At 39.2% G+C, this 19,427-nt stretch overlaps 1 protein-coding gene across 5 annotated transcripts in view; it reads left to right on the forward strand.

The window, feature by feature from the left end:
• Positions 1-19,427, forward strand: part of LOC143024827 (uncharacterized) — an 869,652-nt gene that overhangs the window by 836,252 nt on the left and 13,973 nt on the right. For 3 of the 5 annotated variants that reach the window (XM_076184082.1, XM_076184084.1, XM_076184083.1), the window contains 7 exons: positions 458-598; positions 1,933-2,069; positions 3,328-3,508; positions 8,878-9,042; positions 10,480-10,707; positions 12,626-16,453; positions 19,098-19,227. In XM_076184082.1, coding sequence (XP_076040197.1) covers positions 458-598; positions 1,933-2,069; positions 3,328-3,508; positions 8,878-9,042; positions 10,480-10,707; positions 12,626-16,453; positions 19,098-19,227 — 4,810 coding nt within the window. The remainder of the gene's footprint in view (positions 1-457; positions 599-1,932; positions 2,070-3,327; positions 3,509-8,877; positions 9,043-10,479; positions 10,708-12,625; positions 16,454-19,097; positions 19,228-19,427) is intronic. The other 2 variants (XM_076184085.1, XM_076184086.1) reach the window with 2 other exon arrangements.

Consider the following 19,427-nt stretch of genomic DNA (forward strand, 5'->3'; position numbering starts at 1 on the left):
AGAGAGACCTGGAGCAACAAAATGATTGATTGATTCTCCCTCTCTCTCTATCTCTATTAATCTCTTTCTTTCTTTCTCCGATTTGTACATACTCATTTCTCCTTTCATTTCTTATTTCAACCCTCCCTGGCATCAACATTTCAATTTCTCTCCACCACGTTTTTTGTGAACTCAATTTCTGCAATTAGATATTGTCATTAATCCTACTCTTATCTTCTTTAGCTTTCTCCTTTCATTTACCTTCTTCAAAACAAAAACAAAAAATACTCTTGTCCTCTTCGAAATCCTCAGATCACCGAAAATCCTACTTCAATGCCTTGCCTGGCATCCAGTCTGATGACATTTTATATTATGCTTGTTAATGACAGACAGGTAGGGCAGAATGACTCTGGGATTTTAAGAATTGTTTCATAAGAGAGAAAAGATGTAATACCGGCACCTTTTTTGCTCCACTCAGGATTTCTTGCTAGAGCGTGTTCGACAACTGGAGCAGCAACTGCATGCAGCCAAGCAAGACAGCCAGAATGACTTCAGCACCACTGCTGAATTCCCACACACCAATGGAGGGCTAGATGCCAACCTTAATAACATCACTATGGTAAGAACAGTTATTATATTTAATGTTATACGTTATTATATAATGTATACTCTTGTTTGATGTGGATAGAGATTGATTCCTGGCATGTTTAGTATCTACAGGTAAATGGCATATGTTTTATCTCTTGTTCTCTCTTTCCCTCTCTCCTTCTTTTTCCCTCCCTCCTCCCCTCTCTCTCTCCACTTTTCCTATTCTCTTCTCCCTTTCCTCTCTCCTTCCCTCCTTCATTTCTCCCACTCTCCTTCTTCTCTCCTTCATCTCTCCCTCTCTCCATCATATATATATCTCTCTCTTCACATATGTATATATCAAAATGAGCCATGTAAAATGCTGGAAAATGTATGACAATCAAGATAGAATTAGATATGATTGAGGGTATAGTGGAAACCACACTGTTGATTGGAATCAGTGTTTTTGATATTTGAAATATATAGCATGAATGGGAAACAGAGAAATGAAGCTCTTGATGTGTCTGTATAGCGCTCAGAGATTGGACAAAATACCAAACATGTATAATTGATAAGAAGGTGACTGCAGAAAAAATAAATGGAACCCTTCAAAAATTCTATGGACACATGATGAAATTGAAAGGAGACAAACTAGTCAAAGAAAATATAAAGTAAGGATGAATGGGAAGATGAAAGCCAAGAAAAAAATGAAAAGAAAATTCTTTGAAGAATGGAAATAATAAGAATGAAGGAAGTAGACATTATGGTGTTTGGTGGAGGGGGAAGGTAAAACAAAGAAGTAGCACAAGTAGTTTTGACAGGGAGGGGACAGGTGGGGGTGAGGTGTGTCCATATGTTTTAGTTTGTCTTTCTTGAGGGTTGAAGAAACCTGTACCACCTCTCCCCTCTCACTGTTGGTTTTGGGGGCCTTGGGTGATGGATGGCCTCAAATGGTAGGATGGTTTGGCGACACCCTATGTGGGGAGAGATGTTTTCTATGAAAAATCCATATTGTAGTTTCAGCAATGTTTTCAATAATTATTTTTATATTATTTGTGGGTTTTACAAAGTCCTTAAAATATTTTTTAATTTATCTTATTTTTCTTAGAATTTGAGGTTACTTTGTGAATGGTCTTAACAGAAATAAATATGCCATAGAATATTGATATCTGATTGTGATTTTTAGTTGCATTCCTACATTACACACTTGTAACTTGGTATATGAGAAAAAAGGTTGTATAATATTATCATACTTCATTTATGTCAAAAATATATATGTTTGCCCATCTCACTGGTTATCAGAAAGGAGATGCATCTGATAAATGTTTAAGCTAGTGAAGTTTTATGGGTATGGTTATGACCGTATTCCAAATCATGTATTTACAGAGCAGCAGAGATGAAGAGGATGGGGAAGAGGAGGGAGGAGGGGTTGTAGAGAACTCTCCAGCCATGCTGGATGTGCTGCAGAAGGAAAATGAACGAGTCAAAAAACACCTGACAGGTCTGCAGGATGAACTCAACAGGTGATTATTATTTTCTAACATGTATATATTTTTCTTTCCATTAGCAGAATGGTTAGTATTGTTCAAAATGATATGTCCAATTTATGTTTCATCCGATCTATATTTACAGAAATCTGTGTAAATGTACACATAGTGTCCTGAATATAGTGGTTTTGTGCTGACCACAGATCATTATATGCAATTTTGCATGAAACTCGCATTGGTCAGCACAAAACCATTACCAATATGTTCAGGGTGAGCTACTTATGTACAAGGCTGCAAATTATCTTCCACTCCTTCTTGTCACATTCTTCAGATCACCCATCCCTTGCCTATGCAGGGCATTATAGTTTTACTTGGTTATTCTCATTGTGACATATTGGATTTATGTCATCTGCAGACAGCAGGTGGAACTCATTCCCACAGTCTCCTTCCTTTATGTTCACCCTGTATGCATAATTAATACTAAAATTTGGAATATTAGATGAGCTACCATAGGGTTATCAAGGTTATCAATGATCCTTGTTATACACCTCTTACTAACTATTGTGTTTGTCTCACTCATTTACAACATTCATTTCCAACATATGAGAGCACCTTACATATCATCATCACTGCATTGTACTTCATTGTGCCTTACTATGTGTTAGAGTCCACAAATTCCACCAGAATTTTCTTTCTCCTTTCTACAAGCTTTTTGTTCCTGTGTGTCAGTGAATATTTCACACATCTTCACCTCCTGAAACTTCTTTATTTTCGTGTATTTATGCAATTTATCTGCTTTAATTTAACACCTTACCATGTACCTTTTTCAGTGTTTTTTGTAGTTTTTGTGTCATCATTGTGATCAGTACATACACACATTTTCCCCCATATAAGGGGGTTGGCTAAATCACAGTATACATCCATTTATTAGTAGCAATAGTTAATCTGTAATTTATGGTTGTACTTCATTAAAATTATTTACCATTCTTGTACATTTCCTTTGTTTCTCATACATAATGTATCAGCAGTACTTGTAGAGCATTTATGCTTATGGGAATAGTGACCTAATCATTAATGTTTCATGATTCAGAAAAGAATGTTGTGATCAGTCCATGCAGATGTCTCTGTCCCAAAAGTATTGATTGCATGTGACCATGAACTTAATGCCCCAGTATGGGATTGCATGATATAGCTATTGACGGACGATTTCTTGCTTCATGAAGCAGGCCAAAATGTCTTGGTTTGTCTTTATTTTATATTTTACTAACAGTAATATTGTTTGGCTACAAATTAGGTTACAAGGTACCGTCAAAACACTCCTGAGCTTCCGACATCAAGCAGAAGAACTTAAAGAAGAAAAAGAGGCACTGCAGGAAGCTTACAACGCTAAACTCCAGCAATACCAGGACACCATTTCAACTCTAGAAGAGGAAAATGATAGGTTACGTGATGCCACACTGGTTAGGGAAGACAAGGTTAGTGTGATGTAATTGATGCATGAAGATGCTTTATGTTATGTTTCTGGTATAGAAAGGAAGATCTTTTACCTTAGTTGCCCACTGGGTAAGGTGAAAGCAATTAACCCAACAACATTTATTTATTAATTATATATATATATATATTTTTCTCTCTTTTCTTTTTCATGGAGGTAACTTAATATTAGTGATAAAGTACCTAGATATTTGTTCTGAGAAGAAGATAGAAAGAATCACTTAAAAGTAATTGATATTATTTCATATGGTTTGATGTCAGAATATTGATCACTTTCCATAGATTATATTTAAGCCTTCTTAATTGCTGAAGTCTGGTGTTCAGGTATTGAAATATTGTATTTCATTTGGCAAAAAACTAGGTGTAATTTATTTATAAAAATTTTAATGTTAAATTTTAACTTGGACCTGATATTTACTTACAAGTACTTAAAATCTAGAACAGCCATACTGCATTTCCTGATTTTGTCATATGAACTTGTTTAAGTAAAAGTGATCAATAATTGATAAAGTGATAGAACATACCATACAGTAAATGTTTGTTACCATTGGATATTAGGTTTCATAGATTTGCTCAACCGATTACATTTTAAAATTCTGTTTATGAATGTATTTTTGGCTGATTTTTGTGTTTATGTTGATGCTTGTCACATTACAATTGATTGTTTAGCTTGCATTACCAGATTTATTATTTACTTTCCCAAGCTTTCATTGCCTGCAATGCATTTATATTAAGTCCCTCCAGTTTTTCTTTTTTGGAATAATGCATTTTATTTAACTAGATATTTTTTAAATACTTATTATCTGTTGCCATCTTGTGTCTCCCATCGAACTCTTATTGATTGGTTCTTTACAAGAAAGTGTTGCCTTTTTCTGTCACTTTTCCCAGATATATTCCTTAATGTGTAGAATATGGTGACGATCTAAAAGATAGGCTAGTCATCATTTTGTGTTTAATATTGTTTTGGTTTATATTTTTCTCATGACAGAAATACGTGGTTGTTTTGGGAGGGTGGGCAGTAGATAGGCTTCAGGATATGACCAATATTAACCTTTTGAGAAAATTGGATAGGCTTACAAATCAGTATTTGTGCTGTGCTTTCATTATATATGCACTTGAACCCTTGTGTTACACAGCTTCATAAAAGCTAAATACTAAAGACCTATAGGAGCTATCGGAGTCAAAGGTTGCCATCATTATAACAAGATACAAAGAAATCAATTCCTCGTGCATTGAATTGTAGCGGATTAACCCACATTTTGCTTTGGGATTCTGTTGAACTTGTGATTAGTTTTGATCCCTTTACTACAGTGTTGTTCCTGAAGTTGCGTAAAATTGTTACACATTAACTATCTGTAAAAGGTGACATTTGAGAGATAGGGTTTGTTGGGGTAGTCTTTTTTTTTATTTGGAAGATGCTCATGTGTAATTTTGGGTGCCTGTGTATGTTTGTCAAGAAAATTGTGCATTTTTTAAAGTGATATAAAGGGGAACTAGTAGAAGAAAGTTGAAGTGAAAATAATTTGTTTTGTAGGACACATGATGGTGGAGTTATGAATGAAAATGTGTATTTACATATTGTGGACATTGAATCATTGGTTATGTTAGAAATGTTAGACTGGATTGTCATGTGTTAGAATATAAATGTATATGGTGTATGTATGTGCCACTGTAGCCAATATACATTGGAGACTCAGGGTAGATATAGTACATATTCAATGTGGAAATAGCTACATTTTAAGTGACTAGCAGTGATGCAGGTTGATGTTCTGTCATTTTCTCTAACAAAGTTTTGGGGCTTGAGACTTGATGCCTTAACAATCATAAACTATATTTCCTCTTAAGCATGCAGCTCCTAATCCTCAATGTGCTTTCTCAGGCCACAGAATTTTGTAGGATTACGGCAGTGTCTATGTTTCATAGCTTGTTTCATATCAGGTTAATAATTGAACCCTTGTAAATTGATTGGTTAAGACATAGCATAGTGGAAATGATGTTTAAGTGCAGTAGGTGGATCTATGAATGGGAGTGCTTCATCAGGTGTTGTGAAAATGGAGAGGATAGCAAGGTTGAATCACAAAGCTACAGTGTATGGTTGACATGTATGTTCTTCATATTTGATTTCTAACCTACATACAGTACATGTTTGTGAACATTGTGAAAGTTTTCAGTACTTCATACCCTGAACAAAATCATTGCACAATTTTTATTTGTTCTTAGGTTTAAAAGAATGCGTTGATGAGTCGAGACCAACACTGGGTATCTGCATATGGTGGTCCTCAAAGACAGATATAAAAGCGAATTTCTCTGCTACCTTTCTTCAAAACCCAATCAACACCTAAATCTCCATCTGAGGGTGTAGCTGACATTTTTATCTTCAGACTGGACCCAAAATCTCTTTGTCAACTTAACTACATTTCCTCCACCTTTTCACATTCAGAGAACTGACAATCGTCAACTGGTACCCACCATGTGATTGCGATTTTGGGAGTGGGAGGGACAACAGTGAAGACATTTTTTTGAAGGGTGTGCAGCTTGTGGAAGAGTGAATCTGTTGCCTGAGTTCTTCTATGAGACAAATGGCCCCAAGTAAGCCTGTGAGAGCTGGATATGAGGAAAGCAGAATGTTGATTTGAAGCAGGAAGGGTGTGTTATGTCACCATGACTGTTTAGGCTGTATATGAATTGAATGATTAAGAGAGGTAAATGCAATAGTCTTGAGTAAGAGGTGTGAGATTAGAGGAAAAGGGGTAAGAATGGATGATATAGAGCCAATTGCTCCCAGATTTATCTTGTAGGAGACCCATAGCTCTCAGGAAACCAGCAACATCTTCTGCACTGGCCCTAAAGTCACTTGAGGAAAATATGCTGTCTAGGTATAGCTAGGGTGGGGCAATGTAAGATGAGGTGTTCACTGTCTTCTGTGCAATGATTGCATCTGGGGAGTTGATTTCTGTGGCCAGACTTATTCTGTGTTGGTATAGTCATAGTGCTAGGTGTTGATGTGAAAATATTTGTGCCAGTACAGTGCATGCTTCTCACGGAAAGGATTTTTCTGTGGAGCTAATGTCTAGAGGGGTTTGATGGCATAAGTGCTGGTTAGTTTTATAGTGCAGTAAGTCCTTGTTATACAGTACATATACATTCCTGAAATTCTTACCGCAAATTGAAATTACTGTATACTGAACCCATTATAACATGTAATAATAGGATATGGCAGAAATACCTTCTCCCTGCTATTTCCTCTTCAAAATATCTAGCGGATACCGTGTCTGTGAATTTTTCTTACCGTAAATAGAATCTAGGGTAGTAATTTCCAAATACCGTAACTGTGAATTTACTGGATAAAGAATTACCATATAAGGAGGACTCACTGTACTTGTTTTGTGATCTGAGTGTGTCTGTGTTGCATGGTACAGGTGGTAGGTTGTTGTTTGAGCAGTATGTTGCTGGTGTACAAAGTTGGTGTTATTAATGGGGGAGAAATATGAGCAGGTGGAGTTAAAAATCCCTTTGAACAAATACACATGAAAGAGGAAGGAAAGTATTTAAGGAAGAGACCGACTGCAGAGTGAGGAGAGAGGTTACTGTCTCTAAAGAGGGGAAAAAAACATTGGTGTGTGCGTGTGGAAAGGTTGGTGAGAGGGTAGTAGGTGCTCTGAGAGCAGCATGGATAATTGAAAGGAAGCAAAAAAATAAGGAATACATGAAGAGAAGTGAGTGAATGCCTTGGATTGAAGAGTGTAATGAGGAATAGACATTTGGGAATGGATGCTAAGAGGAGACTGTATGAAGGAGTGATTGTGCCAACAGCACTGTATGGGGCAGAAACATGGAACATAAGAGAGGAAGAGAGAAGGAATTTGAATGTGTTTGAGATGAGGTGTCTGAGAAGTATGATGGGGGTTACTAGGCTAGATAGAGTGAGAAATGAGGAGGTGAGGAGAAGAACGGGGGTGGAAAGGGAGTTGGGAGATAGGGTTGATGAAAGAGTATTAGGATGGGTTGGACACATGGAAAGAATGAGTGAAGAAAAACAAGTAAAAGAGGTATGGAAGGCAGATGTGGAGGGAGTGAACATGAGGGGACGTCCTAGGATGAGGTGGATGGATGGGGTGAAGGGGGCTTTGGGGAAGAGGGGAATGTCTGTTGAGGAAGGAAGGGAGAGGACAGAAGACAGGGGTGAATGGAGAATGGTTCTATATGGATGATGTGATGCATGAGGTGGAATGGTAGTATGGTGAGGTAGTATGTGTGAGCAAAATTTGACGCAGCCCGAAGGGATTTCTCCCAGTCTTCTCCTTTTATGCATGGGGGGACGGAGAGGTGGGGTCGCCAATTTAATGAAGCGGCCTTGCTATGGATGTGCTGTGTCTTGCGACACTGCTTCTGACCCAGGGCAGTGGACAAGGTGCAGGGATGACCCGTCATCCAGGAGGTGCTAAGATAAGAGGGAGGGTGGAGGGGTGTGGAGTGTATTCAGGGATGGAATGGGTGGGAATGATTTTATGCCTTTTCCTTTTTGGCTACCTCCCTTGTAAGGGAGGGAAAAGCCTTGGTATATGTATATGTATGTACACGAAGCAAAAGTGGTGCCTAAGTGATGAATGCGAGAGAGAAGCCATGCAGTGGCAGAGGAAATTATATTCATGCAGGTGATGCATGGATGTACATAATATGACAAGGAGGGAACTATCAGATTTGCGAATACATTTACAAAAATAAAATCAAGATGAAACTTATTAACTGATAGATACCTCCATATCTCTCTCTCTCTTTTGATCTGCCATATTTGTTCATACTTTGTATTGGCCCACATTATTATAAACATTATTTTCTTTGTATATCATAATAGAGGAAAATTTAAATGCACATTAGTTTGTGAAAATACAAAAACTATTTAGTTTCCCTGTGAATTGAAGTTGGTAGAGAAAAAGGGGCTTTCATTTCTTGTAAATCAAAATTGGATAAATTAGATTTTTTACACAATCTATTTTTGAAAAGTAAATGCTTGTTTAAACTAGGTGGGTATAAAAATGTGCAGAAGTTTGGCAACAGTCACATGAATCAGATATAATTTTGAGCCTTTGCTTTCAAACTTAGTGTATGTGAGATGTATAAAGAAAATATAGACATATTTATGACTTGAAATTCTCAAATGAAAAGCTATGCTTTGCATTGTTATATGAAGCCTGACACACTTTATGTACAAGTTTTAGTTTGGGTTGATAGCTTAAACCAAATCCTAGAAAAAGTTGCCTGTTTTGAAATATGTGCAAGGCAGGAATGGAACGAGTATTTGCCAAGGTCATGCTTGCTGTTGGGGTCCTAAAGAACAGGACTGGCCTTACAGACCCTGGAAGCGTCCTCATTGTCCAGAGTCCTTGCTGAGCGATGCACGGCCCTAGAAGAACAAAACTCGAGGATATTGTCAGAGGCGCAGGCCCAGAGACTCCAGTATGAGAAGTGTCTAGATCAGGTGGCAGCCCAGGTGGTTCAGGCTATACTCATTCAAAAGGTACAGCTCCTGCTGTGTGCTGCTCTTCTATGCTGTCCTCTATGCTCACTCTTGTATTTGTAGGAACTCAGTATGAGGATCAGCCTGTTTGAGTCAGTTTATTCTTGTAATGTTCTCTTGTTTTGTAGTATGGTGATTTTGTCCTTTTGAGTGACTGACTAATCAATGTATGAGAAATGAATTATGGTAGGGATACAGCCCACAGACCTAAATACTAAAGAATGTGAAATTATTATAGGCTTACTATTCACTTTTAGTGATTACTATCTGTCCTTCAGTAATGTTTCTTTACTATTGGGGTCTAAGTATCTAACTCTAGGTTGACAGGCTAAATTACTTACCAAATAATTAATGAAAATGGATAAAAAAGAATCACATTGTCCTCATAAAAGGGGACCTACCTATGTTGAGCAGTAGCCCTACTAAGGCATCATGGCAAGTGTGATTGAAGTGAAGGAGTAAAGCTAGAAATGTCACAGATCTACAATAAAATTACTTCAAATAATAATTTTATGTTTAATGATGGTGTACAGCCTTTTTTTTCTAATTATGAAAATCCCTGACACACTTTGTAATGTCATAAAAATGCAATGTAAATGAAAAACAAGTTTGCTCTGATTTGTAGATTATACATCATATCTCATGTTTGAAGTACTTTTATTGAGTATTTCATGTGCTAATAACATTTTACAAAAAGAGAAAAATTGTTTTTGAAGTTATCAAAACCTTTACTATGCTAGGGATCTGTTTATCCAGTTGGTAACTTGATCATTTTATTTGCTTGCTTTGAGTTATGGTACGCATGTATGGTTATCAGTATGCCAGAAAAAAGTATGATTCAGCATTGCAAAGGTCAGTAATCGGACAAATTTAATTATGCGATTTAACATTTTAGCAAATAATAAACATAATCCTCTCTCTGTTAAGCTTAATTGCTCGTGGTCAGAATAGTATGTTAACAGCTAATCAAGTGGGAAACTAACTTATTTCTTATTAATGATTAATCAATGTTACATTGATTTATTACCTAAAATTTCATTCCCTGGGCATTTTTAAGAACAGATATGCAAACTGCAACACTAACATTTTGTAGTCATAGTTACTTTGATGCTTGGTATGCATGCCCTCACCCTTTTCTCTGCTTTTTTGTAGTATTGTTATAAACAGGGTGCTTTTGATGGTTGAAGGTGCAAATTAAGGCTGGATTTATTACAGCATGGTACAGATTTGGATTTAGTTCATTGATTTATTTCGTTCAAGTGGCAATATTACAAAAGGGAGCATAAAGTGAAACAAAGATTGAAATTTAAATTAGAAAGGGTTGTCAGTTATTGGGTTGGAAGTGTTGACAAAAATTGGAAGTCTTTTAAAAAAAAAAAAAAATATAGGAAAGATCCGCTGATGCTAAAGAAGCTATGTTTACTGTTTGTCTTCCAGAATCAAGAGAAGGAATGCAATAAGTTGAAGAAAGAGATAGAAGACCTTCAGAGGCGAAATACAACCTTGTCTTCCCTTGTGCTAACATCTTCTCCAATGCTTCCCCATGACTCGTTACACCAGCACTATTATACAGGACCTCGTTATCATCAACCAAGACACCAGCTTCAGTACCACCACCAGCAGCAGTTCCTTAGTTTACCTACTACTCTTTCTAGACCTGTTCAGGTTAGAAATTTTCATAGAATAGTTGTCTGAAATTTGAAAAAGAGAATGAAGAAATGTTTGAAAGAAGGTGATCTTGAGATGCTTATTTATCCAAAAAGTTGTAAGTGTATTGGAGACAATTAAATGTGTTTTAATATGGGAAGGTGTACAAAAGAAAGAATTTGAAGATAAATGTGGGTAAAAGTAAGGTGATGAGATGTACAAGGGGAGAGGATGGCCGCAAATTGGAAGTAAGTATTAAGGGAGAGAAATTGAAGAAAGTGGATAGTTTTAGATACTTGGGTGCAAATGTGGTGGGAAAGGGAGGAGTGGAGGTGGAAGTAGAATGTAGATTGAGAGAAGCAAGTAAATGGTTTGGGGGTTAAAAAGTGTAATAAGAAATAGACAGTTGGGAATGGATGCTAATAGGAGATTGTATGAAGGAGTAATTGTGCCGAGAGCACTGTATGGGGCAAAAACATGGAGCATAGTGCCGAGAGCACTGTATGGGGCAAAAACATGGAGCATAGTGCCGAGAGCACTGTATGGGGCAAAAACATGGAGCATAAGAGAGGAAGAGTTCAAAGTGTTTGAGATGAAATGCCTGAGAAGCATGGTACGGGTTACTAGGCTGGATAGAGTGAGAAACGAGGAGGAGGAGAGCATGGGTGGAAAGAGAGTTGGAAGATAAGGTTGATGAAAGAGTATTGGGATGGTTTGGACACATGGAAAGAATGAGTGAAGAAAGATTAGTAAAAGGAGTGTGCAAGGTAGAGGTGGAAGGAGTGAACATGAGTGGTCGACCAAGGATGAGATGGATGGATGGGGTTAAAGTGGCATTGGGAAAGAGGGGGATATTGATGAGGAAGGAAGGGAAAAGACATAAGGTAGGGATGAGTGGAGAAAGGTTTTGTAATGTGTATGGATGATATTCTGATGTATGGAAGATATGGGTGGGGGATGGGGGAGTATGTGTGCATGATTTTTTACACAGCCTGAAAGGATTTCTCCCTGTCTTCTCTTTGTCTGCATGAGGAGACGGAAAGGGGGGTCGTCAATTAAATGAAGTGGCCTTGCTGTGGATGTGCTGTGTCTTGGGACATTGCTTCTGACACAGTGGGCAGTGGACAAGATGCAGGGGTGACCCGTCATCCAAGAGGAGCTAAGAAAAGAGGGAGGGAGGGGTGGTGAATGGGAGTGGAGTATGTGAGGGTGAAATGAGTGGGAGTGGATTTATGCCTTTGTCTTTGGCTATCTCCCGTGTAAGGGGGGGAAAAGCCATTGGTATATGTATATATTGTTTGATTTATAACGGTATTTGCTTTTTTCAAATACTCATATATAGAGGAATTTTCATATTTTGGTAAAATTTTACAAAGGATTACAAAGACGGAGCATGCCAACAGGAGACCTTTTGTTCCATAACTAGGCCGGATGCAAAAAAAAATGTAAATAATAAAAAAAAAAAGATAAAATAGAATAAAAATTATAATAATATAAGTAATAATAAATAAAATAAATACATAGATATAGTTAAATGATAAGCAAACAGGTAAATAGTAAATAATAACATACTGACAAATAAATAATAATAAATTGAAATCAAGCAAATAATAAATAAGCAGACAAATAATCAAATAATATAAGATAAATGGCAGTCATTACAGCATCTTGCTTAAATGTTTATCTAAACGAATCTTTAAGCTTCGAACTGAACTACATTGCACTGCCTCTGCAGGAAGTTTATTCCATTCATTAACTACATGGTTGGCAAAGTTGTTTCTACCCATTTCCAAATTAAATCTATTTCCTGACATTCTGAGACCATTATTTCTTGTGGGATTCTCATTGAGTGCTATGTAGGCACTTTGTAAATTTGGAAAATGAGTAATTTCCAGCATTGGTGTACTTAGTGGTTTCTTTCTTTTCTTTCTTGTAGGTCGAGGGTGATTCGTGGGCAGGAAGTAGTATGGTTGCTTCTTGGCATGTGGACGATTCTGGTCGAGGAAACTTGTCTGCCCTCACCTCCTCTTCATCAGACATCCACCGCCATCACCTCTCAGCCGTCCACCCAAGTCCAGCCCATTCTCGCCCTCCATCTTTTCATCCTTGCCCCCGACACCCTCAGGTCCACCCTGATTGTGGTCAGTGCCGTATATCCAGGAGAGGGGCTAACAATACAACGTGCTGGTACGACATCATCAAGTCGCTCCACCAGCCAGTTGGGGTGCACGGTGGTGAGGGAGGATATGGAGACGGGAAGGGTGAGCAACTGGCACCAATGTCAGGTGGCAGTGAATCGCCCCTGCCACCACAAGGGAACACAGCCTCAGGGAACAGCCTTGTGTTTACCAGTAAGACAGAGGAGGAATGCTGCGAATCGAATGCTGTCCCATCGTCTCACCAGGTGTTGTTATCCAAGAACCAGCAGCAGCCTCCAGCACCAGCCACCACCTTCTCTGGCTCAGTTGCTTTGTCCCAGTCACCCGCCTCCTTAAGTGGAAACTCTGAAGATGGATCACCAAAATTCTCCCCACTTTCCTTGGCTTCCATATCCTCATCATCCTCTCCTACAAGTGTGACAAGTGGTAGTGGTTCTTCAAGTCATATCATGGCCTCCAACAATCATCTCCTCCTCTCCCCAAGTGCCCTTGTCGTGTGTTCTGCTGTTGATGGCCAGGCCAGCTCTACCAATAGTGAGCAAACAAGCAATTCCAAATCAGACAATAAATGTGTAGATGGGACGACACATGTGCAGTACAAAGAAGTGTCCAATACAGGGTCAGATGCAAAGTGTACGAACAATAATTTACAATCTGTAGTTTCACCCACCAAAGCTACCACTCCATTAAAATTGAATATCTCCTCAAATACTGTGTTAGTCAATATGGTGTCTGTTGATTGTGAGCAGGGGAAAGATGCAATATTGAAGAAGGACCCCCTTAAAGGAATCATCAAAACTACTTCTCCAGCAACTGCCACGTCAGCCGCCACAAATTCCACACCGAATGGTACGGTTGAGAACAACCTTGGTGGGGAGGGCGGCACAAAAGATGAGGGATACTCTACAATGTCAAGTGATGTGCAAGCAGAAGGGAAAGACGATGTGTCGACATGTTCGGGGTCAACGGTAAAACAGGCAGATTTGAGTGAGAGCATGTCAAGTGTTATAGCCAAAGATAATAGAGAGGATAAGGATATATGTAGTGATAAGAGGAACAGTGGTGACGGACTAGAGTGGAAGGGTGATGATGTAGTGGAAATTGATGGTGCTGATAGAACAAGTCCTGTGTGTGAGCAGTATTGCGATGGTCTTCGTGTTATAGACGATGACGATAACAACTCGGACATTTTCTTTATACCAATCCGTGAAGTAGATGAAAATGAGGAGAAAAATTATAGACACAGTTATACACCAGGCAGCTGTGCTAAGAACTTGTTGCTATATAGGTGCTCGTCTGATTCACAGTTGATAATAATGCACTACCGTGAGCAGGTCATAAAGAACAGTGTTGCATTAGAAAAAGAAAAGAAAACCGACCCAACTCCATTGAAAGGTCTTCCTGAAAAGTCAGCTTCTGCTCTTGACGTGAGAAATCGGGAGGGAACAAATCAGGACGAGGACAAGACCGGCAGCAATCTCAGGAGAACTATCGGTCAAGCAAGTTTGAAGCGGAGAAAGAAGATGCAGATTGACGATTCAGATGCTGAACTTGCAAACGTGTTAGGAAGTGACGACGACGTGTGGGACGACCAAGATGGAGTGGCAGAGCACACGAGAATCCTATCGCCGACGTATAGTCATGCTGAGATGGAGGATTGGTCTTTGGACCTCTCGAACGAAGACTTGTCACGCATACAAGAAAGTAGCGAGGCGGATAAGAGCGTCGCCAGCGAGAGTGGACAAGGCCAAGAAGGATCTTTGCCTTCCATCCAAGAAACTACTCTGGAGTTAGAGGAGGATCAGAGTGAATTTCTGTGGAATGGTGCCACCTACCTCAAGCCAGACGTGGAAGCCCTAAACTGGCCGTACAAGACCGATCAGTTGAAGAACTGGCAGTGCAAGGTGGAGAATGCACGGCAACACCAGAGCATGTGGTCCCCAAAGTCTGGTTGCTCAGATCAGCCTGCGATTTGGTCAAGTAATGAACAGCTGTCTTGCTGCTCTGAGGGCCTCTCGAAGTGCAGTTCAGACCTAGAGAACTTTTATGATCAGATCTGTTCTTTAGCGGAATTGAAGCGTGTGTCCTTCTGCAGTAGTGAAAATAGTTCTCATGAACCAAGCAAAGGCTCAGCCAAAGTAAGTGATACTGGTAGCATTGGGGATCATTGCGAGTTTGGCGAGGAACCCACAATTGATACAGATTTTACTCGAGATTTCTATCGATTGGTGAAATTCGAAAGCAGTAAAAGTCTTGCCGCATCTTCGAAGAGTCTCGCACCCTCTGATGGGCTTTTAACTATTGAGAAGATTCAGAATCTAGAATCAAAAGAAGTTCGGGAGGAGACTCTTGCATCAGTGCTTCATTTCATTGTTGAACAGCAAAAATATTGCACTGATAGAGAGGAGCAGGATGAAAACACCAAGGCTACTAATCCGCGAGAAGAAATGGTAAAAGCTGTTAATGTTATGATGAATTCTGGTTCCTCAGACTGTTCTGTCATTCTCAACACCAAAGGACCATGTGGAGAGGAGAGGAGACCTGGCGGAGAGAAGGGCACAGAGGAGCTCAGAACCACGAGCTTGTCAGGAGCTCCCGTCAAAGAAGGTCCTCCAGTACCACCGAAACCCAAGAAATCTTTATCTTTTCACCACAACTTTGTCACTGAAGAGATTAGGTCATCTGCATTACCGACACAGTCTTCTTTGGGTTCTGCACCTCCAATTCCAACACGGACTTCCAGCTCCTTGGGGCCTGAAATATCAAGCAAGGTAATGGTGCCTTCAATCTCCCAGCAGACTAACAGTCTGCAGAATCAGCAGTCCTGCATAGGAATTCCCCCTGGCCCTGCCCCAAGGTCACTTCCACCTCACCCTTCACACAGAAACAGTTTCTGTGCACCAGAAAGAAGCTCAAGTTTAGATGGAGGTGGTCAGGGCACTTCCAGCAGTGCCTATCCATGTGTACCTGAAAGGACCTCCAGTACTCTGCCTCCACAGCAACTCCCCCCACCAGTGCCTCAACATGGGCGACCCCCTAGTTGGGTGAAAGAATCACCCCCCATTCCCCCTAGCTGGGTGTGCAAGGACAATCCCTCCAACTGGAACAGTGAGGACACTCCCCCTATCCCCCCCAGCTGGGCCCAGGGTCCCCCCCCAGTACCCCATCATGGCTGTGTTGTTCTTGCCAACCATTATAGTTCTCCTTGTGAGTCACCTCCTGTGCCCAAGCGCATCACCAGCCGTAGGTTACCAATGCCTCCAGTCCAGGAGGTCCCAAGTTCAGTGGTCCGCAACCCAATGCCCACGCCCCCTCGCGTCTCCTCCCTTGGATCTCCTCTTGTCAAAAGGCCACGAAGCCTCTTGAGGGAGGTCGTTAATTTGCAACAGATTGGGGAACGGGAATACGACTTGCCGGAACTACCAGCCCTAGCCAAGAGTCCAAGCAGTCTAATGGCTGAGTTGCAGCGCATGGCTCAGGAGGAGGAGGAAGAGGAGAGGAGAGGCAAGGATGGCGAACACCTTCGTAGTCCCACTGGAGAAGACGCTGGTTGCATGACTGGATGGATTCGAGTCAATACTGACATTGACCTAAGGGATCCCCAGGTAAGAGAATGTCCATTATTGCATTACAGCTACTGTATTGTGTCTTGTGCATGGCTACTCAGATTGCTTCAGTGACATTCATGAAAGGGTGAAGTCCAAGTTGTAAATAGTAATTTAATTATGTTGTTGGGGTTAGCCATATTTCGGTAACAGTGGTTAAGAAATCATTAAAGAAATGAGGTTTTTTGGAACGAGTACAGTGATAGCAGTGTAGGTTTATGTGTTTTACACACAATGACATTAAAAGTTCAGATTAGAGAATTGGTATAAGATGATGAGGTTATAAAATGTGTGTCATGAATTTATTTAAAAAAAACATTGGCTCCAGTTTCACTGACTTAAAAATCACAGCCCTGCAGCAACTGGCAGCAATTCTTGGGCCTTTGGGAAGATATTTGAGACCATTGTTTGTGTTGTATTAGTGTGGTACAGTTTCTGTCACTAGTTTGTAGTAATGATAGAGAGAGGAGAGCAGTCACCTATTGGGAAAATGTGGAGGAAATACTGTCAAGTTGACAGAGAAATTAGGCCTAGTCCTCCAGAGACCAAGTGTCAGCCCCTCAGGGTTACACCCCCAGATAGAGATGAGAATGTTGATGGATTTTGAAGATGGGTGATGGGGAGATGATTCTCCTTGATGTCCATCTTGTAGGACCACCACTAGTAAATACCCATCATTGGTCATAAACAAGTAATACTTTAAAAGCTGTATGTATCACAAAATTAATTCAGATAGTTGAGTAATCTAGAAATTTTATACTATCAGTTATGTGCATAGAACTTGAAGGGATCTTAGAATTTCAAGAGATTTGATAGAAATTGATTATGTACTTTGTGTAATGTATAAAAAATTAAACAAACAGACCATTTGGTTTATTATGAGATCAAGGGTGCTACATATGTTGGGTGTATTTGTAAACAGTGCTTAAACATTCTGAAATCTATGTTGATATGTCAGGAAAGGAAAATTCTTGCACTGAAATCATTCCATTGCCCATGATCTCTACTGCTGAAGATCTGTGGGAAAGTTATAATTGAATAGATCTAAACATTTGAGAATGCAAATGTCCATGTTCAGTATAAAAGTTTGGAGAATCATATTTATCTTTCTTCATTAGAGTATGGATGGACTAAGGATGTTTATTGTAAGTCTAGCTTGCCACCAGTACCTCACTATATGTATATGAAAACACACACACAACCAGATCACAAAACAAGCACTCTAAAACTGACCCTGAAATCTGTAATCCACACAACTTCCTTAAACATCAACCCAATCAAGAAATCCTTCCCATGTTAAGTAAGAACAACATAGGTACATCTCCATTCAGACCATCACCCAGCATTGAAACATTACTTACACAGAATTAGCATGTCCCACGTGCAGTCACCATATAAAAAATATGGAACACTTCATTCTGTACTGCTTTACTCTCACCTAACCCAGACAACAGCACTGTATCACCTCCTTGAGTGACTTTTGGCTAATTCAGTGGCCACTATCACCTGGGAGCCATCGGACTCTTATAAGAGATACCTGAGACAACTGGTTGACTGATTAATTGCGAGTCAAAATAGTTCCACAGCCTTCCCTGGTAGACACGTGAAGACAAAAATTTGCGCCTCCCATTATATCCATTTTTATTGTTCACATAACCACAATTGTGTTGTTTATAGAAATAATAACACCAAACAATTTCTTTTTCATTTGGGGGTGGTTGGGTTTAGTTCTTCTCTGAAAGGGTCTGTGATTGATTGAAATACCCACCAAGCTGAATGGAGTTACGTGAAGTATATCCAGAACAAATGTGTAAAAAGTATGTCGTGATATTGAAAGGTTGATTGGTAAATGATAAGTTTGGTTGTAATTACGAGCACTCCTCTGCAAAGGTGGAGAGATTCCAGGGTATAGGGAAAGGAGTACCTATCTTCTAAGGTCATGGGTGAAATATTTTTCTATCTTATCTGGTTAAAGTATCATACTCATTTGCGTAAGAAGTTCATACATATTAGCTGATTTGTAATTATGAAAAAGAAGTATGTACAACAAATAGTGGATGCTGTCATCAGTTTATCATTTTCATCTGCCTATTCTGGAAGAGAAGGGTATATTTTTTAAATTACATGAGTAAATAGTAAATTGAAGTTTTGAATTAGGTAAGGAACAAATATAGTAATCTTTTTTTTTTTAACTAGAAAAAGATTATATTTTTGTAGTACTACCATTCTCATATGTATGTAAACACATGTCCTAAGTTAATGTATTGGTGGAGGAATAATTAAAACTTTCAAACAAAGAGAATTAGAAAAGTTTTAAAGTGAGAGCACTAAACAGTTGAATACTCAAGGCCCATTAGGATGATGGGTGATAAGTTTTGAAATGTTTTAAAACCCGTTGGAATTATTGTAGTAGATTTGAATATATTGGTTGTATGTTAACATTTATAGTTAAGTAAAGTTCAGTATGGTATAATGATTAGTGATGTTATTTAGCATAATTAGATGTTTAGTGGGTGTAAAGATATTTATTTATTCATTTGGTGCCAAAGCTTTAAAGTAGGTAGGACAACTTTCAAGGGTCAGGTGATTTTTTTTGTTTTTTCCTTTCATCTCCCACACACTTTGCCACTAAATGAAACTGCAGACAAGGGCCAACCTTCTCGATGGAATGATGGAGTCAAGTGAAGGTTGCAGCTCAGAGACTGATGAAGATGCGCTCAACCACCCATATGCACAACTCCATTCAATTCACCGACAGAGGAGAAGGCGTAAAGGTAAAGAATCTGTGGTTGCTTAATTCACTGCAGTGTTACAGCATTCAGTAGTGCTATTTCACCTTCAGTAGGGGAGCAAGTGTGGTAGATTTGACTTTTTTTTTTTTCCCTTATTACATCCATAAAAATCTGGGAAAATTGTTGAATATCTCGGCAAGTTTAAGGAAGGTTGCATCATGATAGCTGTGAAAAGTAATGAC

Source organism: Oratosquilla oratoria, chromosome 4 (assembly GCF_046742065.1).
Source record: "Oratosquilla oratoria isolate Oo_2021 chromosome 4, ASM4674206v1, whole genome shotgun sequence".
Lineage (NCBI taxonomy): Eukaryota > Metazoa > Arthropoda > Malacostraca > Stomatopoda > Squillidae > Oratosquilla > Oratosquilla oratoria.